A 24,025-nucleotide genomic window follows, 5' to 3' on the forward strand; every position below is an offset into this window, starting at 1 on the left:
GGGAAGTCAACACAAACATTTTCTTTACAAGTTTTTCAGTTGACAGCAAGTGACAAAATGGCCGCCCTCTGAGATGGATTTTATGACTTCACTCATTTACCCCCATTGACGACTAAAGACGTCAAAGATCCATTTTTTTTTTTTACTTGGCTAGTAGTGAATGAGTTAATTTATATACCACAAACACAATATCAACCAGAATGACCCGTTTAGACTCTGGGTGTATTGTAAAGAAACTTTTAGGTCGACTTCCCCTTTAACCTTTTGCTGAATGTTGCATATAGACTAATGTAGAGCTGTCAAACTCATTTTGGTCATGGTCGACATTTTCGTTATGGATTCCTTTAGACAGACATCCCCGTGAGACCAATGAATAATCGGCATATAAAATGTGCTGCGCCAGATCTGACCAAAGCCTTGGTCTCGCATCCGACACCGGCGCTCAAATGTGTCTTCCACTTGTTTTGTTCCTGAATGATAGCAACGCAAGTACTCAACTGCTTTCACGCTCAGCGCAAGTCAAGCGCAAAGAGCAGATTAGCTTTCCGCGGGGGTGACGTTTTCTTTCCGTAGTTAGAAATTGCCAGCTGCGCCGTTGTGGGAGTGAACACAGCCGACTTGATTTACGCCCAATTGAATTCCCTTGAAAAATCATGGCAGGTGAGGCACGCGACCTACATTGCAGAAGCGGAAACAGACTCGCTAAGTGCATGCAGGAGATCGGCTTGCACGAAAGTATGATTATAGGAATCTGCAAGAAAATCTCGACTTGCGGATGATGTAAGTTGGTAGCTGTAACATTTGGAGACCGCCTGTCACCCTCAATTGTGCATTTATGTGAGAGAATGCATTACTCGGATGTACTATGACCTACTAATTAGAGTAATTGTCTTGAATGTCTTATTTATTTGGTGTTTTGCCCAGCAATAGCATCTCTCCACAATTACACGTCATGGCAGATGAAATTGCAATTCTGAGTTGCTTGGCAAACCTAAGGGCAGTCATCTCCCCTCCTGCGAGCATATAAGCAAATGTCACGCACACAATAAAAAAATTTTTTAAATTCAAAACCCCGAATTAAAGACAAAATAAAATGCATCCCTCTTACGCTTGCTAATGGCGAGCACATCAAGGAGTTGTTGCTCACTACTACCCCCAAATCACTAAAAATATGCCACAAATCCTCTCACGGGAGCTGAAATTGCAATGCAATCCAGTCGTTCAATGAAAGTGAAACTCATTGGGAGATTTTAATTGCATCAATTACGGCTCTTACCAATAGAAGCCCTACGTTAAGTATCCCATACAATTAGAATATTATTTAAAAAAAATATCTAATTACTTAAAAGATCTCTAAGGACTTTACGTGGTCTTCAAATCTGGTTCAATGCATTTTTAAAAAATATTTTTATGATGCTAATTTGATGGGACGCGAGCGGTTGGCACATCCGCCCAACAAGAAAAACTTCTAAAAGTGGGTTCAATAACAACAATTAACCAAAACTAATCCGGCCTAAATCTCCTTAAGAGAATTTATGCGGTTTAAGAAGAACCTCAGGGATAATGTCGAGTAGATGATTTGAAACCTGTGATCAAAGTAACCTTGGCAGCAGTCACGGCAAGTGATTGCATCCGTGCCGCACGACATTAATGTCGTCAATAATGCAAAAGAAACTCCATAAGAATGAGCATGCTTCTCAGAAAGCCAAAATTTTTAGATGAAAAAAACATTTTGGGTTTGTTATGACATAATATCCAAACATTTGGAGATGGTGCTTTTTTTTTTGTGAGCTGTAGCCTCTAATAAATAATAAAATAATCTAAATGAAATAAACATGACTTTAATTAATTAATTCAAAATAAACGATTTGAATCACATTTTTTTTTCTAATTTTATTTCAAAGCTTTGCGTGCATGGAATGAAGAGATGCATGCCCCCGACGAGTTTCACTTTTTAATTGAACTATTTTATACTGGAATAAGTAAAGTCATTTCTGACCAAGATGATGAGTACTCATTTGCATCAAGAAGGTCCAATGGCGCATGTGTGTGTGTGTGTTTCAAATCACAGTTGCAATATATATCCTAAATGAGCAAGCGTTTCAGTTTCCATTTTAACTCATTGACTGCCATTGACGGCTAAAGACGTCTTTTTTTTTTTTACTTGGCTGGTAGTGAATGAGTTAAACAAAGAATTCCATCATGGCCACATGGTGACAAATGAGACTGCTCGTTGGCACTCATCGCACGTGACGACTGGACCGGAGCTCACTCATTCCTGTTGCTGCTGCTGTCCAAGTCTTTGCACTGCAGGTCCCCACCGGCGTAGTTTATGCCCGGGATCTTGGCACCGAAGCGATCCACGCACCAGCAGATGCCCCTCCTGCGTCCGCGCGATGGCTTGCACTGCAGGTGGAGAGGTGAGTGCTTAGGCTATATCATGAGGAGTGAACACACAAAAAGTGGGTGGAGGAGGATTCCAGCGTACCTGTTTGCGCTTGAAGAAACCTTTTTTGTCACAGTTGGGGATGTACAAAGACAGAGCCAAGACCCGTGACGTGTCCTTCATGCTCTGAATGAGGTGATCCAGACGTCTCCTGCAGGGCCCCTACAGAGGAGACGACAAGGTCGCTTGTATTTGTACTTTGCAGTAGTTGACATTTAACAGCTTAAGATTCTGCTCCCAAACTCTATAAAATGTAATATTTAATAATAATTTTATATAAAATATATTTAATTCAATTCTAAACAAGTCCAGTGAGAAAATGATGCAGCTTTATCCGTGGAACTTTTTTGTTTGTGTGCTGCAATCATAGTAATGCAAGGATGTGAGGGCCACTTTAAAATTCAACTTTAATTTATAAAACAATCAATCAAACATGCAATTATATATTGTTTTTATTTATTTTTTATTATTTGAAAAACTGTTATAAATTGTTTTCTGTTAACGGTGATGAGGTAAATTGTCGGGGATTTTTCCTAAAGGTTTGGCGGTAGCCAATGGCCAGACAAGAGCAAACTGCAGTAACATTTATTTTTTAACAAATTTCATAATAGTCGCAACACCTTTTTTTTTGACACTCTCCTTTCTCAATCTGCCCATCTTCATCCACCCTTTTTTATTTTTAAACTCACCTTGTCGGCCATCTTAAATATCATCTTTAGTATAAACCCCGGGCCATTGCAAAATGGATGGCGGGCCGCAAATGGCCCCCGGGACCTAGTTTGGACACCCGTGCCATAGATTGTCTGACTCCAACCAAGGTGTAACGGGACTGAGACTCAAGCTGGCCCCTCGCTGAGAACTTGAACGTGGTGCATGGCGGGAGGCTACTTTGTCAAAACTGATGTGAACACAAATAAAATCTGTTGCAAAGTGGCGATTGAGTGCAGATCACGTACAAACTCGGGCTCCAATTTCTCCAAGCCTTGCAGAGGGAAGTCCAAGTTGCTGTTGGGTCCCACCCTGGCCAGCTGCTTTTTGCGGTCCTTCGCCTGCTTCATCGCCTGGGCCTTCCGACTGCTAATGTGGTCCCGTCCGTAAATGGGCACCTTGGTTTGGGGCATCATGGACTCTGCGACGGGGAGCGAGACATCATCATGACATTGTCTGTTTGTTTTCAGTCACCGCTTCTGAGCCACAACAAACATCCAATGTGTGAAAGACAATCAAATATGACAGTTGGGTAACGGTTCATTAATATATTTATATTGTAACAATACTTTGTCCTCATATTTTGTAACTCAATGTTTCAGCTACACAAAGTCTGTTCCACAGTCTCACTTGGTTGTGTAACATTTTTATTTTGTGGTTTGGCATTTTTGGATCCTAAAATGTTGCAGTATAATGAAATTCATACCTCTCTATGCTGTCCTACAACATTCCCTGCCACTTTGAAATATTCTAGACTAGAAATAGCGGATTGGCGTGTTCCAGATAATCTCCCTTGTGTACTATTCCAATTGCTTTTTTTGCAGTATGAAGAGTGGATGTCGTAAAAATATGTGTTGCCCTATACGTCTGTAGCGTTTGGTTGAGGTAAGACCAATTCACAGTTCGGCATGTGGAGTGACTTGTCATCTAGAAAGTGATTTTAGATAGATTCTGAATATGTTTGTGTCCTCAGCAAATAATAAGAATTTCATGAAGAAATAATTTGGTACCAAGCACAGAGCCTTGTGGAACGCCACACAGCGCGTCTATGCAAGTTGCCCAATTTTTCCAAATGGCTTCCTGGTTGCTAAGTAACACTTAACACAATTTCTTCTATATCCATTTTGGTCATTGTTAAATCAACTGTGCTGTTCTAGAAGTCATCAAAACTGACAGTTGAACACTTTTCCGTGAATTTTCAAGTCGAAAGATGTAAACATGTCTTGTTCCATGAAGCCATCGCTGGCCCATTTCCATTGCCGTGTCATGCGTAGTAACATTTCCTCCATTTCATTGCGACGTGGCCCTATATGGCTGCTCGCTAAGCTACTAAGCTAATCGGGTGGTGAAACAAGGTCACCGTCATCCCCCTCCCCCCAGCCCCCAGCCCCCATCCCCACCAAAGCTCCCGCCCTTCCAATGACGTTGCTGTAGATCACAGTGATGTCATCCCTCTACATAATTACTTCTTGGAAACGGTTTCCTGCTGACACAGTTGTTCTCTCTCCCCCTCTGGAGAGAAAAAAAAAAAAAAAAAAAACTGAGGCACGATCCGCATTAAATGTCCATCAAGTCTTTGCTTGCTAATCCTCACCCAATCTGGCCTGTGCTGACGAATCATTTTGCAAACTTTTGCACGTTGATATTCTTGTTTAAATTGTCACGGTTGGTTGCACACAAGCACATGAAATGTGCTCAGTGCATGCGTGCAACAGAGTCAAATATTTCCGCAGTCAGCTTCTGCTGCGGGATGATCTTCGGATTGCGTTTGAGCGGCCATTTAAGATTTTTGCAGACCGCAGCTGATTTGCATGAAAGCAAACCTTCCTGGAGTGCGCTCGGAATAAATGAAGATCATTCGGCCAGTGTTGTTTCATATTGGAGCGCTTGGTACCCGAGCACCAAGCAATGAGCATTCAAGAAAAAGAAAAAAAAAAAAAAAAAATTCTCTCTCTCTCTCAACAATAGTGAAATAATTTACTGTATTAATGTGAATTTCCAACTAAAAGGACCCCCCGCTTGACATGAAGCTTAAAAAAAATGTGAACTTTGTCTTTTGCTGGGAGCCCATTGAACCTCCCGTTCAACTTACGAAAGTCGTTCCGGTGTAAGTTTACTGTACATTCTAGTGGTGGATCGTTTGTGGCGCTTTGTGGAACCAAATATAAACTATTTTTTTATGATCACTTTATGCGGTTTCACCACTCAAAATACATTCACGCGCAACCGAAAGCACAAATCTCAAGTCGAGTTGTTTATTTTATCTCTGCATTAAGTCTGCAATATTGCAACCGGCGAAATCTGGTCACCGATTGTAAAGGGAACAAATTATTTGACACTCCAAGTGAGTCCGTGTTTAACCATTCGGCATTCGGATAACAGCGGCGTGCATGCATGCAGCGCGTGAAGTATAGATCCATCAATCGACTGACATATCATCTAAAACATGACATCATCTTGTTTGAACAAGCAATCAAAGCGCGCAGCGTTTGACAGGCCATTTACCGAGCAAGTTGCGAGCAGCCCCACTTAAACACAGCAGGCAGACATGAACAAAAGAAGGCGGGAATGTGTTCTGCTTGCAAGTTGGATTGAATGCCTGTAAGTGTACAAAGTGTAATACCATCCATGTTACATTAAACACCTGGGATTGAATCTTGTTGAATAAAACCTTTCCTCGTATTTCGAGGCCTCGGGGCAAATGCGACGCCACCAAATAAGCACAGTAAAGCAAGCTCATTTAGGCCTGCGGGGGGGAAAAAAAGGGAGACGAGACATTAACACAGGAGAGAATGGAGAAACTTGAGAACGAAAGATGGTGCGTGATAAAAGGTGTATCACAGCAAGTGGAAAAGAAAGGCAAGAAAAAAAATATGACTCGACGGCCACACAAAGCTGGACGTGCAAAGTGCTGCTCCCCGGCAGACACAATGACTCCATGTCACGTCTCTTAACCAACCAGGAGCCTCACAAGGTCCCACCTGTAATTTTCTCCCTTGTTTCATGTGGGTCAGCTAGCACCCGATCCTCACACCCACCCCCAAGGCAATTGGCCACTCACACACACACACACACACACGCACACACTCACGCACAAGCGACTGATTTATGGCTGGCAGCCACATTGCCTTTCAGGGTTAAGATGACAGGTTGATTGGCAGCCATTGTTGAGTTCACTGGGACAGAGCGCGTTGGGTGCGGTGGCGAGGGGGGGGGGGCATTGGGATATCTGAAGGGCTTTTGAATTTCATACACTGGTAACGACAGATGTTCGAGGCTGTCTTTAAAAGTGGATATAGAGACAAGAGCAGTCAGATTCGGTTTCCTCGACGCCGATGAATAAACTGGCCGCATTTTTGGACGTGCGATGTGACCGTTGAATTAGCGCAGCGTATATTAGACAGACCGTGGGAGGAAGTTCAACACTGAGTCAATCTAAACTCATTGAACCCAGAGCGCCAGTGATTCGCAACTAAGCTGCCCGGGCACACTCGATTGGTCAGTAATCATCAAGATGTCGCGGAAATGATTTTCTTATTACTAACAATTATGTCTTTGTTTATCCAGAACAGTTAAATGATCCTTCGTTATGATGGAAGAAGGTACAATAAACGCATATAGTCATCATAAATGTAACGTAAATGTTAAATTTGGCTTCATGCCAGGATATCACATTTGTCTTCAATTACCCATATTTCATAGAACAAATCAATTTATGAGCAAATTGAGAAGAGAACATCATTATTACAGTCTTGGTAGTTTTTGTGACCCGTTTGCTTGGTGGTGTGCCATAAGATTTGTCCTCAAAGGTTGGGAAAGGAAACTGTAACTCACAAAAGGAGGAACACCTCAATGTAGCTCGTTGCTAATTCCCCCTCAATTTGACTTTTGATGCCGAGATGACGACGCTCTGAATTTTTGCAGCGGACGACGCGCATGCACATACCTTTACCTTTGGAAGGCTGCAGCAGTTTGTACAACTTCTCGTTTCGGCACACCCCCCGACCGTGCAGGAGTGCGTGCAGAGGCTTCTCCTCGCCGTTCTTGGGAAGGCATCGCAGCCCGCGAGTGCACGGCCCCGTGTACACGCCGCAAGACTGACCGTCCTCGAGCGCGCACGTCAGGCAGCAGCCGCAACCGGGCTCCTTCACCACCTGGCAGGACGCCGGCACCGGCGGGCACATGGAGCGGGCCTTTTGGTCACACGGCTCGCACGGCACGTACGACGCACCGCCGCTTGACACGCACAGCAAGGGGAGCACCAGGAGAGCTACGCTCAGCAGCATGGTGCGCGCGACGACTATCAACTGGAGAATCCTGTGTGTGCCAAAGACTGAAGTCCGAGCATCAAGCGGGCGTTTGCCGCATCCACAGGTGCGCAAAGGTGTCACCGCAGACAAACTGTGACGCGATGGATAACCAAGAGAGTCGAACTCCTGGCTGCTTCTTCTTCTTCAACTTTGCGGTGACAAAAAAAAACTGATGTGCACGTATAGATCCAGACGTAGCGTTGGTGTCGCTTCTCCTCTTCGTCTTCCTCTGCTTCTGCCGGGCGCGGATTGCGCGCAAAAGCAAAAGCAAAAGCTGTCGTCTCCACGCGAGAAAGGCCGCGTCTGTTTCCTCCCGCTGCGCTCCTTTCTGCCTCCGTGCCTGCGTGTGAGCAGAATGTGTAATCTGCGGCTGGCGTTGAGCTGGCCTTAAAAAAAAAAAAAAAAAAAAAAAAAGCCAGAGGCGAAGCCTGTAACGATGGGGATGTCAAACACCGCACGGAGGGGGAGGCGCACTTGTCAAGCGTGCAGGCTGTGATGCTGATTCTGCAGGGCGGGTACTGGCATGCCTTCAGATAGGAAGACGGTGATGTGACTGAGGCCTACCCAGTCGGACCACTACCCCCACCCAGCATGCGAACAAGAATATAATAAAAAGTCACAGTCATTTTTATTGTATATATATATATATATATATATTAGAGCAATATTGTGAAATCTTGTCTCTTCTCTCGTGTGCTTAACAGAAACTGACCTTTAAAAGCTTTTAATCCAGAGCATAGGTCAAGTTTCACATTGCCAGCAATCCTTCTCCACGTATTCTTTTTAGCATTGGTAACGGACATTAATTTTGATGACAGGTAATGAAAGTGCCGAGTGAAATTCTTTCCTAGATGCCCGCTGTTCTTTTATGCTGATTGTTGAGTTGGTATATTCGTGACAAAGACAAAGATGCATGTCTCTGTTGTTCAACTGGTTTGTCATATTTCTCGGTTCTCGTCTTTGCCACAACTTGTACCGCTTTTCCTCATTTGGGGCTTCATATCTTTATACCCAAAGATTTTTTTTTTTTTTTTTTAAGATGTTCAGCTCAGTTCATGTCACCACAGTTACGGTTTGGAACAGTAAATCCTGGCTTGTGTGCGCGTGGTGACGACTGTCATCTCTCTAAACGTATTGCATCTGAGCAACATAACGTGGCGCAACTCATTTAATTTGCCCCCCCCCAAAAAAATTTGATGTGACACAAGAGCCAAATGACAGCACTGGATGACAGAACATTTTCACCAATCAACTAAAGGAAATGTTTCTGAGCTCCACGCTTTACGAAACACCAAATGAAGTTTGTGTGATCACAGCAAACAAGCCCTCAAAAAAAGTTCTACAATAGTCATTGTGATTTGGTAAATGTAAATAAAATTGCATGGAGCCCAACCCAATTTTACGACTCGTGTACCATTTCCCCCCTCCATTGGCACGGCGTTATCGGCCTGAGCAAAAGCAGACACACCCCAAAGGCAAAGGTGGTGTGTCTTAAATGTTTCTCGTAGCCACGCCAAGCTGCTCGCTCACTCTGATCGCCACCCGTCGGTTGTAGCGACATGCACAGCCAAGACACACCACAGAGGTGCGTAATATTCACAAATCCCAAAAAGTCGAGTCTCGAGTCTTTGGCGGACGAGTCGAAGTCTCAAAAAATGAATCACTCATTTGTCACATTGACCTTTCCTTTCAGCATTTCAGTCTGGGAGTTATCAGGAAGAAAAATGATTTCTCATTCTTAAAATCTTTTTTTTTTTTTTTTATCAAACGGAAAGTTAGAAGCAATTTGTTCATACTGCCCTCATTACGTTTTCCCTCCTATTGTTTTGCTGTTTCTATCTGAGGCTCGGCTTTCACATCGTGACCTACTTTACGACGTGCCAAAGGACGCTGCAGCTGAGTGCTGGCGGAAGAGCTCCTAGAGTCAGCCTCAAAAAGGGAGTCGGAGGACGAAACCTGGATGCTATCAGGCTCAGCGTGAGCTCTGAGATCAAGGTTGCCATTTGACATGTGCGATTTCTTTCTTTCTATTCCCGTCAACGGGATCCGCACACTCGGATCTCGACCTGTTAAATGGATGTATTGCCCCATGTGGCCTTCCGCATCCATCGGCACTCTCCCGTTCATGTGTATGCGCCACATGGCCCAGATTACGCCGATGATGCAGCAGCCTTTGCCGCATGCTTAATGAGCGCCGAATCAACGGGAAATGAAATCCAAGTTTAGCGTGAAGTGCAGATGGTGCTGGTGCGTTTGCTTCCCACCGAGCATGTTGGCACGAAATTCTCCGGGAAACGAATGAGCGTTGCACCTGCTTCGCATGACTAATACTGGTTTAAGCCCAAATTTTTGCACAGACGACTTTCTATGAAAATGAATTCTTCGGAGGAGACAAGCTTCATGTTTCCAACAACAGCAGTTGCTGTGTTTGCTGGGAGGGTGGGGGGGGGGTCACAGTGGTTTTGATTTTGATGGCTACATTTGCAACAAACTGAACTATCTGTAGCCAGTTGCAATCTGCGAGCGACATAGCTGGATTGGTAACTTGGGAAGTCCAGATGGGTAATAGGACACGTTCCCAATACGACAAGTAGACACTTCATGAGATGACAAATTGGCGCAAAGATTTTCTGCACATCTGTGTATAAATGCAGGTCATTTGTTGGTTCCAAATGTTGAATGTCGTACATTGCTATACAAGGAAATTTAAGAATTATTCAAAGAATTCTGCAAAATCGAAATAGTCAACAAGTCAGCAAAATATTTGTGGAAGACTACTTGAGATGAGATCCATGTTAAGAAAGTTTTCAGGCGATAAGGAGATTCATGACGCGAGATTTGGATTCAGAACCTTGGAGAAGCGGCTCAGATAATGGAGATATATACTGAAGAATACGGAACATTAGGCCATTCACTCAGACCATCCCAGAAAAATTCAAAGATCTTCGGCTGAAAATTTTTGTGGAAGAGATGACTATGATAGGTATACAAAATGTGAAATTAGACAAGAATTAATAATAGAAATGTACCCGTAAAGTGTCAATGATTTGTATTAAAGTATTGTATTTTTCAGACTATAAGTCGTTCTGGAGTATAAGTCAAATAATAATTTTTTTTTTTAAATTAAAAAAAACAAAATATATATATATATTTTTTTTTAAATAAAAAAAATAGATTTTTTTTTTTAATATATAGATTTACATTTTTTTTAGGTTAACAGAAAATGAGGGCTTCACTGAGCTGAAACTGCATTACAGAGGAGAATAAAGTTTAACTAGCAAGTCGAAAAAAAATGGCGCCAAAGACAGCACACAAAACGCCCAAAATTGGATCAGAAATGTTACTCCATGAGAAAAACCATTGATTATGCACTTTTCTGAAAGGAAAAAAGGCGACAGTGGCAGCCACCACCATACACTGAGTGCATGGTGGCTGTCTCTCGAAGATCTCGAGTCCTTTCGGTTCCTAGTGCTATCTTACCGAAGATTTGAATATCCTTGTCGTCCCTCATAAAATACATTCTCCGAATTCACTGGTTCTAATTATCGGTGGGATAGCGTTTGGCCCACAAACGCTCTCCGAGGAATCATTCCAACATTCTACTTGCCTGAACAGTTGCTTCTTTGCAAAATGCGCTGAGTGATGACTTTGCTTTCCCACATTCGCATTCCACCTGCAACCTCTTTGGTTGCTGTATTCCGGACGTGATCTTCTCCCTAATAAACACCAACAAAATGGCATTAGATGACAGCCACACTTTTTTTTTGTTTTAGTCATAGTCACAGTGGAGCGATCAGAATGGTTTGTTGAAATTTGCTAACGAAGGCGTGCTGGCAGACTGAACCGCTGCAACCTCCAATCATATAGTAAAAGTGTCAAGTGTGATGCTCGTAAAAGCGCAAGCGCTCATTTAATCTCCTGGCACCTGTGTCGTACTTGGCAACTCTCAACAGGAGAAATGCGCCTGAAATGGAAAGCCGCACTTTCTGTCTTGACATATCTGCATGCACTCCGTCACCCGAGATTATTTGCGCAGTGGCATGGCAGATTCCATGAAAAGTACGCTGCGTGAAAATTGTTCGCCGTTGCCTTGTCCAAATATTGATTGTCTTCGGTTTTGCGAAGATGCTCGTTCGGGTTCATCCAACAGATTATTATTTATTTTTTTGTCCTCTATGTCCTTGGGGCTCTCGCGTATCAACACAAAACAAGTGGCCGAAGAAACCGACTCGGGGACACGAGTTGGTTGGGCCGGAGTGTTTTCCGTGAGCGTTGCAGATCCTTATCAGATGTGCTGAGCTCGTCCGTTCCAGATTCCTGGAAGCAGCGATGCTGAGATTTCACATGCATGGGAAGTGTCATTAGATGCATGATGAGCGGTGGCTTGTTTTCTTTCTCGGCACTGAGCCACCGGCTTTCACCTCCCCACATTTGGTCACATTTCAGATCCAAGTCAGCTGGAGTGAACCACTTGTTCTCAGACTTTGTTCTCTGGGAACCAATGCCAGAACTGCGCGTCTTCCCGAGACACATGATATTGAAACAAAAGCGTATTGCCAGCCAGGGGTGAGTCACAGGCTGCGCCAGACGTTGAAAAGAAGACAAGAAAAAGGGACGGATGGTGCTCGACAAGTCTGAAAAGAGCAACAAAGCGGGGGTCAGGTTGCAATTGGACATGGAGCGACTTGCTGCCTGGAGCAGCAAGTCGCCACAGCTCAAGAAACAGGAGCAGAACGTCAAACAAACAAAGCTGCGCTTAGTTTTTAACGCGGCGCAGACTCCTCCCATCTTTTCGACTTCATCTAGCTCACCCCAAAAGAAAAACAAAGCAAATTAAAACTTTGTCCGAGCTGTCACCAACACGTCTTAACACCCAAAACTGTCGTTGATTTCAGGGTGTCCTGACTCACTGATGATGGATGTCTGTCATGAGGATTCGCTTTCTTGCTTCTCCATGCACACAGAGAGACGCTTTAGGTTGCTGTCAGGCGGAAGGAAGGACGGACCTTTTGGCTAAGAGTAGCCATAGCGGAGGTGGCCAAAATGCTTTTTCCGTACTTGGCCACGACACACCAATACGACGTCGGCCGTCGTGGCCAACTGTCTTTTTTTTTTTTTTTTAAATCAGTCATCAGGCGGCAACATGCACTGAAAAAAATGGTGCATCGAATTTACTCAATTTTATATCATCAAGTGGCTGCACAAAATAAAATCATCCAGATGCAGACACGTTTTTTTAGTCTACTTAAAAAAAAAAACTACTTGACGAAATAAAAGAATCTTATTAACCACTTAATCATCACATGATAAAATGTTGCCGAAAGGGATTTACCTGGCTAATGGGAGGAAACCGGAGTACCCGGAGAAAACCCATGCAGGCGCAGGGAAAACATAGAAACTCCACACAGGAAGGCCGGAACCAAACCCAGCGTCGAACTTTGAGACAAAAATGCGAACGTGTTTGCAAGTTCTCCCCGTGCCTGAGTGGGTTTTCTCCGGGTACTCTGGTTTCCAACCACACTTCAAAAACACGCAATGTAGGTTGATTGAACACTCAAAATTGTTCCTTGGCGTGTTTGTGAGCGCGAGTGGTTGTTTGTCTTTATGTGCCCTGCGATTGGCTGGCAACCCGTTCAAGGTGTACCCCGCCTACTACCCGAAGACACCTGGGATAGGCTCCAGCACGTCCGTAACCCTAATGGATGGATTGATTTATAAAACTTTGTAAATTCAACACACCATTTTTTTTTAACTGTACTTTTGTTAACTCAAAATAATATTTCGTGTTAACATAAAGTGTGGAGCACGTAGCATTCTGGATGGCATTTTCAAATTAACTGATTTCCCAAAAAACTGTAAATGAAAACTGCTAACTCATATACAGCATAAGGCAATAGGGCTCATCTTTCGACACGATTGTGCATTCATATTGTCACCGGAGAATATCGTTGACCTGGAGAGAGTTCACGCGGGCATCGAACAGGCAGGAGGCCGTTGGGAGAACAGCTGGAGCGTTTAAGAGACTTGTGGATGTCTGCCACTTCCTGGCCAACATGTGGATGTGAGGAAAAGCTAAGTGTAGCGTTTCCACTTCCTAATTAGCTCCGACTGCTATCGCAAGGAAAGCCTCAGGAGCTCCAATTGGCAGATAAGGAGTTTTTTTTGCAGCACTTTGGATAAATACCGTGAAATCAATTTTGCGACATGGCCTCCTTGTCGCTGATGTTTGGAAGCACTTTTTTGGTCTCACTTTAACGCGATTCAAGTTCAGACAAAAAAAAAAAAAAAACATACGGAGAAGCTTGTGTGCAAAGCAAAACAAACAGGTTGATTTTTCCATTTGATAAGAGCAGAATGGGAACTTTCCCTTTGTTCGGGTATTTACAAGCCAGCAGCATGTTCAAGTGCACGGGTCAGCTTTTTCCGACATGTGGGAAGGTCACATGTTTCCACGTTGCGCACGTCATGTTTCTGCGTTTTCAAGAATGTGAAGGAGCCCTAAAAGAGACGACTGCTCATTTCCGTTTTTTTTCATGGCATTGACTGTTTGCTCGTCTTACGCTACGTTCACACCAAATCCGTTTGAGCGTTCGGAATTCACTGGCGTTTCACCGCAAAGTGTTCGCAACGTGTGCAAAACTATGGCCCGGGGGCCACATGTGGCCCGTTAAACGTTTTAATCCGGCCCGCCGAACTTGAAAAAAAAAAACCTTGTTAATGTTTTATTTTCTCAACACTGTGGTGGGTCAAAGACATATATTTAGTTGTAATGCTTTTGTTCACTTTCATTTAAAATTAAATGTATTTTTTTTCTCAGGTGAGTTAAGGTTACCAAAAGACTCAGACAGCGGCCGTCGAGGAACAGGAGTAACTCATTTACTACCATTGACGGCTAAAGACGCAAAGATCAATTTTTTATTTTTTTTTACTCGGCTGGTGGTGAATAAGTCAAACTTCTATGTGCTATACAAATATTTTTATTTTGATTGAACAGAAGAAAGCAAGCCGGTCGTGGCAACTCTAGAGTGTAATTTTCAAGCCAGAGCACCTTAGTCAGCTCAAAAGAAAAATCAAGGCCATGTTATGCTCATAACGTGTTATCGATTACACAAGTCCGACAAAGATTTGTGGGGAGGAGTCCAAAAGCAAGCTTGCCGGTATGTCGATATGTCTGATTATTCTTACTGTTTGCGATGTTGTCGCCATGGATACAACAGTCAGCTGGCTAACGGACACATCTTTATTCTTTGTGCTTGTCACAAAGGCGCAGGTCACAGAACTGTGATGTCACAAAGACGCTTCTTTACTGCTGGTTTTCGCCTTAGATGACTTTTTGTTGTTATTTTTTGTAATTTCTTGTTTTGTTTTGTTAAATGTTTTTAATATATGCAGGTTGTACTTCTAAAGCATCTTATTAAATGTCTAAGTGACTGAAAGGTAAGTGTTTTTTTTTTTTTTTTTTTAGTCAATAAGCAAATAACGACGGTCACCGTTTCATTTTAACTTTCACTGACCTGAAAGTATGAAAGTGACCCGAAAGTATTCGCTTAGTTCTGCCGTCACCGCTGGGCTCCGTTTCTCTAGATTAGACGGTGCACCGGCGCTTGCATGCCTGCACAGACATGGATTGGGCACGTTGGGACGACCTCTCCGTGTGAGGCAGCAGAGGATGGAGCGGTCCAACTTTCCGGTGACTGTGGAGTGCCAGATCTCCTCTCCCACCTGCAGCTACATGATGGAGGAACTTTTAGGGGCCGGGTCGTTTGGCGAGGTGGTCCAGTGTAGGAAGATGTCATCGGGCGAGACGGTGGCTTTGAAGGTGATCAAGGACAGTAGCAAAATGGAGGACGCCAAGGATGAGGTGCATACGTCACTAGTTTAGCTGCGCTTGGCAAAGACGCGCCGCATGTGACTGTCCTACTGTGCGTTACAGGAGCGCGTTCTGATCGAGCTGAAAGAACATGGCTCGGACCGGTTCAATATTGTCTGCTGGAATGACTCGTTCACCTTCCAGGGGCAGTTTTGCCTGGAGTTTGAGAAGCTGGATATGAGTCTGCATCAGCTGCTCGAGTGGCGCCTCCCGCTGTCGCTGATGGAGATCCGGCCTGTTCTGCAGCAGGTTTGACGGTTTCAGAAAACATATTCAAATAAAACAGATTTATATGATGGAAGTGTTGTGATGCGGAATCCGATAGCTGTCGGTTTTAAGAAAATGAAGGTGGCGTTTGATATGATCTTTTGAGGAGGCAATGGGGCCTTTCACAACGTACAAAAAAGTGCGGCGTCGTTGAAATGATTGTGTACGTCGGCGTGGGGTTTTGTCGTCTTTTTTGCCCGGATTGAAAAATATTCAATCCAGATATCGCGCCATTGAGACGTCAGATGGCGCATCCAATAGGAGAACTGGTGACGGAGTGATTTCAGCCATATTTGGATGTTATTGCCGTCGAAAAGAAATCCCAGAAGTATTATTGATGCAGTCTCCAGAAAATGATGAGCCTGAACTCCCGAAGATCCTGCCAAGTTTTTAATAATCCCAACTCATTCCTTTTGTCGTGCTGTCTCTCATCGTCTTCACCTTGGTGAAAGTAAGGCCAGAACTTTTGGTTGTAACAAAATAAATATTGCCAAGCAGCATTCCTCACATTCAGACATGCGGGAAAAGGCACCAGGCTACTTCCTGTTTGGTCGCTTAGCAACCAACAACAAATAGAACAATCTTGAGCCAGGTCACAGAGAAATCCCCTGTTGCAAATTACAAAGATACTCAACAGAGCACAAAGCTGTCCACCTTGAGATTTTTGGATCCTCACCAAATTTGATACGTTCTACCTTAACCCAACGACGAAAGCAACATAATGCTCGCTATCTGGCTCAGCAGAGATGACGTGGCGTTGTTGCTTCACAGCAAAAAGGTTCTGGGCTTGAATCTTATTGTATGTTCTCCTCGTGTGTGTCCTCTCCAGGTACAGTACCGTGGCTTCCTCCCAGTCACTGAAGACTATATTGCCCGTACGTGTGATTAGAAGTGTGAATGGTTGTCTTGTCGAGTTGTGTCAGTTGTGCCACTGACTGGTGAGCTGACCGCGGTGTGCTCCTTGACGTCGGATCCGTCATGGCCTACATGCCCATCCTCTATGTTGTCGATGAACAACACCTTTTGAAACATGCATCTGATACGAATCTCATATTGAATTGAGTACGTATGAGCTAACATGCTACGTTTTGTTTTAGCTAACAACTGCGCTGCAGTTCCTGAAGAGCGTGGGCATCGTCCACTGCGATCTGAAGCCAGACAACATCATGGTCGTGGACCACCTGCAATTGCCGCTGAAGGTGAAGGTTATCGACTTTGGCTTGGCTCTGCACGCCTCAGAACTGTCACGGGGAATGACCGTGCAGAGCATGTGGTACCGGTGAGTCGACTTGGATCCGTCAGTGAGAGTCTATTTAAAGTTTGGCTAATTTCAGATTGGTATACATTTTGAAAAGTCGAAGAATGTCAAAGCAGTTCTGGCGTCCTTTCATTTTTCTGTACGCTGCCCTCGGGTGAATAGGATTGTTTGGTCTAAAGTATGATGTCTCCCCTCCAAGGTGCCCGGAAGTTCTGCTCGGACACGAGTGCACGGAGGCCATCGATGTGTGGTCTCTGGGTTGCGTCGCCGTGGAGCTTCTGCTTGGCCGAGCTCTGTTTGATGGCTCTGATGAGTACAGCATGGTAAGCGTGAGCCGCTGTCATAAAGAGACGCAAATCACCAATTCTTCTTATGAGGGCTAGGTTAAAAAAAAAAAAAAAAAAAAAATCAATGTCACGTCCACAGCTGTCACAGATCAGCACCACACTGGGAAAGCTGCCCGCCAGCCTCCTCGACGCCGGCATATTCACGTCGTGCTTCTTCCGCAAGAAAGCCAAAAAATGGAGGTTGAAGGTATGTATGTTGTTCTTGCGCTCACATTTGGTGCATTACAACGCCTGACTTTGACGCCAGCGTTTCCTCGCTTCAGAACAGAGCCGAAATGATCGCGACTTATGATGGAACTCAACCGTTGAACAAGCTGTCGGATTTACTGGAGGTTCGTTCACCCGACTTGTGTATTTGGTCTGGCTTCATTGTGAGAATAACCGGTCTCCTTACGTCTTGACCTCAGGTTCATTTTGTACGACCCATCACTTGTAGTGATGAGGACTGGCATGCTATGCAGTGTGACCTGGAGAGCTTTGTGAACGTAGTCGCGACAATGCTCCAAATGGACCCGATTAAAAGGTCGAGGCCGTGCCAAATTCTGGAGCACCAGTTTGTGACCATGAGCCACTTTGAGGGCAAATTCCCAACCAGTGCTTAGTAAGTGTCTCCAATCGCCGTTCCTCTACTGGCGTTCATGCTGGACATTGTCCGACTCCTCCCCCCCCCCCCCCCCCCACTTGCTTCTCTTCCAGCGTCAAACTCTGGCGCGACTGCATGGAAGTGGGTCGAACATGTCAGAACAAGGAAACCTCCGCGAGGTCCATTTGGAGCACGTCAACCTTCACATGTGGCGATCACGCTCCCGGGCCCAGGATGTTGGACCAGTCGGCCATCACGATCAGCGGCGTCAATTCCTCGCCGAAAAACAACAACGGTGTCCGGAAAAGGAAGCGTGACGAGGATGAGGATGAGATCGGCAGCGGGTAGGAGGTCACACGTTGGCGAAAAGTCTCATTTGTCATAATTAAGATATAAATATGAAGATGTGGGTGCGCACAGTGCATCGGCTGCGAGTAAAAGGCGCAGCAGAAATGCAGACGTCATCTACACGTCCTCAATTGACAGCTCGCGGAAGGGCGGGGGTGAGATGAAACACCAGGCGAACAAACGTAAGCGTGTTTCTTGTTTCAGTCGGTGTGACACACTGCATGATGACGTGCGGGGTAATTCATCAGATGATAATCCAACGTTTTGTCACTCTCAGGACTCCTCCACTTGGAATGTGGTGATGCCACAATCCAGTTGAAGACCAACAAGGCCACGACCCTGGCGCACGGTGCAAAAGAACCCGAGGGGAAGATCCGTGAATTGTGATTGTATTATTTTTTTATTTTATTTTTTTTAATTGAGGTATTGTATTTATTTAACCCCCCCCTCATCAATTTTTTTGTGAAGTTCAGCCATAACAATTGTATATATGATGGATTAACTTCTGCACCCCCCTATCCATTTTATCAAACTCTTCTCCTCAAATGTTTTTAGCAGATTCAAGAAAGTTTGTGCTTAGATTGAGCTTCATGTTTTTCCACTGTCGATATATTTATTTATTTATTTTTTGTCTAAATCGATTCTACAGTGCTCACTTGGTCTTGTACAGGAATTTAAAATATTTCTATTTTTGTATCGAGCTACAAATGCTGAATTGTTTGGAACCCTTAAAAAAGCGTCGCTGTGAGAATAGATAACTTAGAGTAACCTAGTGTATTTTTAAATAAAGCTTTTGAACAAGACACCCTGAGCCTTGTGTTTGGGAAGGCAAATTTTTTTTTTTTTTTTTTAAAAGAACGGCAACAATGCCAAGTCAGCCATGTCCTCGCCACAACAACTCAATCTTGGGAGCGGGATATGTTCGGACTTGGAACACATGGCGGTCAATTTGGATCATGCTTGTGCGTGAATTGTTTACTCATTAAAATATATCCAATCCTATTATAACTGTTTAATGAAATTAACAAAGGGGGGGCAAGGTGTTGGGTACTCAAACGCAAGACAAATTTGGCTTCAGGAAAAGAGAGAATGTGTTTCGTTACAATTAATTTAGTATTTCTGTATATCTATTTTCAATAGTCTGTCATTCAGATCTCAGGTGAGCTGATGCCCATCCGAGCTGATTTGGGCCAAGCAGTGGAATTCTCTTTGGACTGATGGCCAGACAATTGCAGATCAGTACACAATTTTTTTTATTTTATTTAAAAATCTTGAGTTGGTACAATTTTCATCTAACAGACTTGAACAGCTACACTGAACAAAAACAATTTAGAAGTGCTCATTATACCTGAAACGCTGTTCATTTCCCATTTATACATCCTCATACGAATTTTCTACAGTAAATTCGGAACCACTGATCTTTATGAAATTCTTTAAGTCTGTCTGACATTAATAAATTGATGATTATTCCTTAATCTGTGTTTCAGAGAAAAGTGAAAGCGTCTTTCTTAAATGTTTGAAACTACTCATCTTAATATAAATCTAACAATGTGACGCCCTGAAAGAAAGGAATAGATATAATTCAAATATTTGCATTTCTATGCATTTGGAGTCCATTTTGGAAAAGTAGTGGCGAATACACCTGTGGAAAAGCTAACATACAACCACGTCCAATGGACGAAGCCTTAAAGATCGGCAGGTGGTCCCCAACCTTCCCCGTAAACTATATACACATTACTATAAGCAGCCAAAATAAATTATTCACCCTCCCGAAAAAAGGCTTCGTTGTAAACGTATTTCCACGTTGTGTATCGAAAAGAAACATATTTGAGCCTATGAAACCGCTAGCTTAATGCTGATGCTAACTAGCATTCTAACCCTTTTTTGCAATGGATTGAAAATAAAGGATGCAGTAACATTTATAATATAACAGTATTGATATATTCTTTTACCTCAGAGCCGGACTGGTGAGCCGGGAGAGAGGAGCTGAGGTGTTTTGAATCACAGTTGAGGTCTTGGCAGGACACGCTCAGCTGTCAAAGCAGCTAATCATGTTGCAGTAGGATTCACGTCAGTATAGCTGTTTGTCTTGTACTGCCCCCACGTGGCCAACGAGGGTATATCAGAAGGAACAGCATTTAAAATGATATATAAGAAAAAGGTTTGATTATGTTTAATATTTCATTTTTTTACAATCTTTTTCGAAAGCATATTATTATGGACTAATATTTTCACATTAAAACACAATATTTTTTGGGTATATTTTGTGGGGATGGTTGGAACAGATGAATGCCCTTTCCACTCCTTTCAATATGATGTGAGTCTGTTTTACATTCCGAGTGAGGTCATGGAAAAAATTAAAGTCGGAACTGAAGGCGCCACGATAGTTTGGCTATTTCTAACGCTTGTGAGAATTAAATTCGACCTGAAAATGATGTAAGGGCTGTTATGTAATACTGACAGTGTGAACTTGAATTTCGTGCGTACGTTAAGTAGCAGCAGAACAGCTGCAACCCTTTCCTGGACTGTACAGTTATGCATTTGCAGCAGGTGTCCTGCTGCAAGCGAAAAAGACCGATGCTGCACACCTGTCACTGACCATGCAGAGACAAAAACAATGACACACGCATATGCAGACATACACTTGCATGTAACAGACTTGTATTGCTTTAATGTTTTTTTTTCTTCTCCTTAGGTAAGCCGTCATGACAAAATGAAGATGGTAAGCACAAACACAATCTGTGTGTCTTTTTTTTTTTTTCCCACATTAATACAGTTGAAACGACTTTATGGACACTTTCTAGGTCTTTTATAAAAATGTTTTGTTGGACAGAAGCAAGCTGCACGGCTCTGCTTCCATATAACACAATGGAACAAGATGTCTTTGTTAGGGGAGGGAAAAAAAAGAAAAAAAAAGATAAATAAACCATTGGCGCCCGGGAGGTCTGATGATGAAGCCTCGGAAGAGCTTTTTGCATGTGGAATTCCTGTCGCTTTTCTGCTGCCTCTGTCAAGTTAAGTGCTTCATATACGCAGCAGGCATCGTTTTTCTCAGGGCATACGTTTAAAAGAAGACAACGTCAATAATGTCTCAGTGCATAAATGTAAACCTCCCCGTGTAACATAGTTTTGCATGTAAAATGGAAGCAAGACAAAAAAGCAGCTCGTGTGACTCTTTGGCAACAAATGATAACTGTCATGGGCACACACTGTTTTTGTATTGCATTTGAGCTTGGCCTCTTTTCCCTTATATATCTTTTTTTTTTTTTTTTTTTAAATCTGCAATTTTCTATCAACTACAATCTGTTTCTAAATGTCTCCTGCCAACAAACTCTTGCTCACACACTCTTCTGTCCATGCAAGTCCGCAACACTGCTTTTTGCCAAGATGACAAACAAGACGAGCCAAAACAGATACATGTACAAAATAATGTACACCATATATTCAAACATTTCAAAATCCTCAGACTTTGAAATCATTAGCCAAAATAAGTAGATTTTTTTTTCTGAACCCATTTCTTTATCTAGACTGTACAATATATGCATAATGAGTACTCATGAGGGACCAAAGCAACAAAAATAAATACTTTTCGCTAAGTCACCTTTCAAAGTAGTTCATCTATGTACATATATAGCTATCCTCTTGTTGTCGATGCTTGCGTGTGTGCAACTGTGCACAGTGTGAATACTCGTGTTTTTTTTTCATTTTTTCCTCTGCTAAAAATATCTAAACGTCTTTTCGGGACAACACAGTGGAAACAAATGGCGACAGACCCGCCTCGGGTACACTCAAAGGTAAGTCCGTCCGACCGACAATTAAAATAAAAATAGAGCGTAACAACATCATTTGACTACTTTAAAAATGGGTTGTCTACATCTTGTTGACTCCGAAGAGCATTTAAAAAAAAAAAAAAAAAAAAAAAATCCTACATCATGCGCTCCTTGAACAAGTCAAACGGCCTCAGTGTCTACGAGGGCACACGGCGTTGAATGTTTTCAGTGAATGCCGCTACCAGAGAAACAGCATGCAGAAAGAACAGTGCATAGGTCCAGGTTCAGCTTCCTGGAGGTGCTTTCCAGTGTCATTCCGTGACAAGCTTGACTTGGGAGTGGGTGTGGAGGCGTGTGGGAGAGGGCGGGGGGGTAAAGGGTGTCTCTACCCTGTGGGCAAATGGTTAAAGTCACCAGTTTCTTGCAGTAAAGCATCTTACAAGAAAAGCGCAGGGGGGGGGGGGTGATGAAAATGCACATGTGCACGGAGCTTAGTGTTAGCGTGTGTGCCGTTTTTCTTTTTTTTTTGGGGGGGGGGTGGTCTGGTCTGCAATGTGCAGTTTCGATCATTCGCCGTTTCACTGCAGAGCCCTTTCTAACACACAGCAGAACCAGAAAAGTTCACGCCAAGCGCTCCACAAGGACGAGTTGAAGGTAGGAGAACCGAGCTTAAAGGTCAAGCTAACATGCATAAGGTCTTCAGACAATATTTTGCCAAAAGCCATCAAGGCCAACTTTTTTTTTTTTCCTGAAGACAACGTCAAGAAGAAAGTACTTCCTTTACTTTTTTGTGTGTGTGTGTGTCCATAGGTACATCTTTTAAAGAAGGAAATAATAACAATGGCTTAATCGCTACGTCATTCTTGCACTTGTATTGCGTCGACCTTTGGTAAATCAAGAAAAACAAGAAAACACCCTGAAACATCCGAGCCTCACGTGTGCTCACAATGAACTTGCCGGTTTCATTTGCTCTCGTCTCCGCATTTCAGTCCAGCGGCCTCCGTGTTCGTCACATTTGGAGGCCCACATTGGCACATCCTCTCACCGGTTCACAACGCCTCTTGCAAAAAGACGCTTGCAGCACGCCAAACCAGAAAGGCAGAAGGAAAAAAAAAGAAAAATCAATTGAATAAAAAAAATAAAGAGATCGTCCAATCCCAGAGACAAAAAGACACCAAAATGATGGATTTAAAAAATCGCCGTCATCCGGGCGTGTGTTTCACCGCCTCATCATTTTGGCGACAAAGCTGACTATGGTGGAGGCGGGCTGGTCAGGGTCCAGCTCGGCAAACAGGTGGCTGACATTGTCTGTTGTGCTTCCTTGTTTCCTTGCCACAAAGCCAAAAAGCCTGAAAGAAAACAGACGTGTGTGTGTCTGTGTTTTGTTGTGCACGTGCACAAAATGGACACATGCACTGATGCGAGAACTTACCTAAGTGAGCAACCACCCTCTTGGCCCCACCTGTGAAAATAAATGATTTAATTCCTGTTAGTCAAATTTATTTGCAACATTTTCCATCTGTTCAAATAAAAACGCTGTCCATCATTTTGGAAGTTTTCTTTTTTAATACGGAAATGGTGCGTTAGCAAATTAGCCTTGCTTGATTACAATTGATTATGGGTCGCACTGGACTGGCTAATATTCAAAATTCTCCAAAACTATAAATGTAAATTGTTATCGACCGTCACATCCCAAGAGTTGGAAAATTTTTAGAGTTGTTTTTGTTTCAATTATAAGTTCATATATGATTTATGATGATTGAGACAATTACATCATAGGTATATATTTTAATGTACTTTTTCATCATTCATTTTCTTCCTTGGGTGGGGGGGCAAGGATATGTTCTCAGGGGGCCCGCAAAACAATTTTTTTATTATTATTAATTTTTTTATGAACCCCAAAAAGCATATATCCTCCCTCAAGCTCCGCCAGTGTTTTTTATTCTAAGCTTTTTCTGTCACTTATGCTGTTCTACTGACACCGAGTGAGGCACTCGAGGTCCATGTGTCGCCTCCATCTGGAAGTAGAAGGAACTACATGTTCTTTAGCATATTTTCTCTTTTTAACATGCAAACAACTCTGATAACTAACTTTGTTGTAATAAGTAAATAAATAAA

The 24,025-nt window shown here is 43.2% G+C and overlaps 3 protein-coding genes across 8 annotated transcripts in view; 1 reads left to right on the forward strand and 2 right to left on the reverse strand.

The window, feature by feature from the left end:
• Positions 1 to 228: 228 nt before the first annotated feature.
• igfbp5a (insulin-like growth factor binding protein 5a) lies at positions 229 to 7,855 on the reverse strand. 2 transcript variants are annotated; one of them, XM_088290296.1, is made up of 4 exons: positions 7,107 to 7,855; positions 3,403 to 3,575; positions 2,489 to 2,608; positions 229 to 2,406 (listed from the first exon to the last, which is right to left on the reverse strand). In XM_088290296.1, exons 1-4 carry the CDS (start codon positions 7,438 to 7,440, stop codon positions 2,269 to 2,271), a joined length of 765 nt encoding a protein of 254 aa, XP_088146422.1. In that variant the 5' UTR covers positions 7,441 to 7,855; the 3' UTR covers positions 229 to 2,268. The 2 variants fall into 2 exon arrangements, with proteins under 2 accessions (XP_088146422.1, XP_088146421.1); XM_088290295.1 differs by having other exon boundaries at positions 7,101 to 7,855.
• Positions 7,856 to 14,845: 6,990 nt separating this feature from the next.
• On the forward strand, positions 14,846 to 18,645 carry LOC148339455 (homeodomain-interacting protein kinase 1-like). Its single transcript, XM_088291783.1, has 10 exons — positions 14,846 to 15,325; positions 15,479 to 15,583; positions 16,699 to 16,880; positions 17,059 to 17,182; positions 17,286 to 17,393; positions 17,470 to 17,538; positions 17,614 to 17,807; positions 17,903 to 18,133; positions 18,210 to 18,319; positions 18,415 to 18,645. Exons 1-10 carry the CDS (start codon positions 14,987 to 14,989, stop codon positions 18,522 to 18,524), a joined length of 1,572 nt encoding a protein of 523 aa, XP_088147909.1. The 5' UTR covers positions 14,846 to 14,986; the 3' UTR covers positions 18,525 to 18,645.
• A 2,136-nt stretch (positions 18,646 to 20,781) lies between these two features.
• tns1a (tensin 1a) overlaps positions 20,782 to 24,025 on the reverse strand; it is a 50,253-nt gene continuing 47,009 nt past the window's right edge. For all 5 annotated transcript variants that reach the window (XM_088290289.1, XM_088290288.1, XM_088290286.1 and 2 more), the window contains 2 exons: positions 23,340 to 23,369; positions 20,782 to 23,256 (listed from right to left, as the gene is read on the reverse strand). In XM_088290289.1, coding sequence (XP_088146415.1) covers positions 23,127 to 23,256; positions 23,340 to 23,369 — 160 coding nt within the window. In that variant the 3' untranslated portion in view covers positions 20,782 to 23,126. The remainder of the gene's footprint in view (positions 23,257 to 23,339; positions 23,370 to 24,025) is intronic.

Source organism: Idiotropiscis lumnitzeri, chromosome 3 (assembly GCF_059441095.1).
Source record: "Idiotropiscis lumnitzeri isolate Australia: NSW breed Sydney's pygmy pipehorse chromosome 3, RoL_Ilum_1.0, whole genome shotgun sequence".
Taxonomy (NCBI): Eukaryota; Metazoa; Chordata; class Actinopteri; order Syngnathiformes; family Syngnathidae; genus Idiotropiscis; species Idiotropiscis lumnitzeri.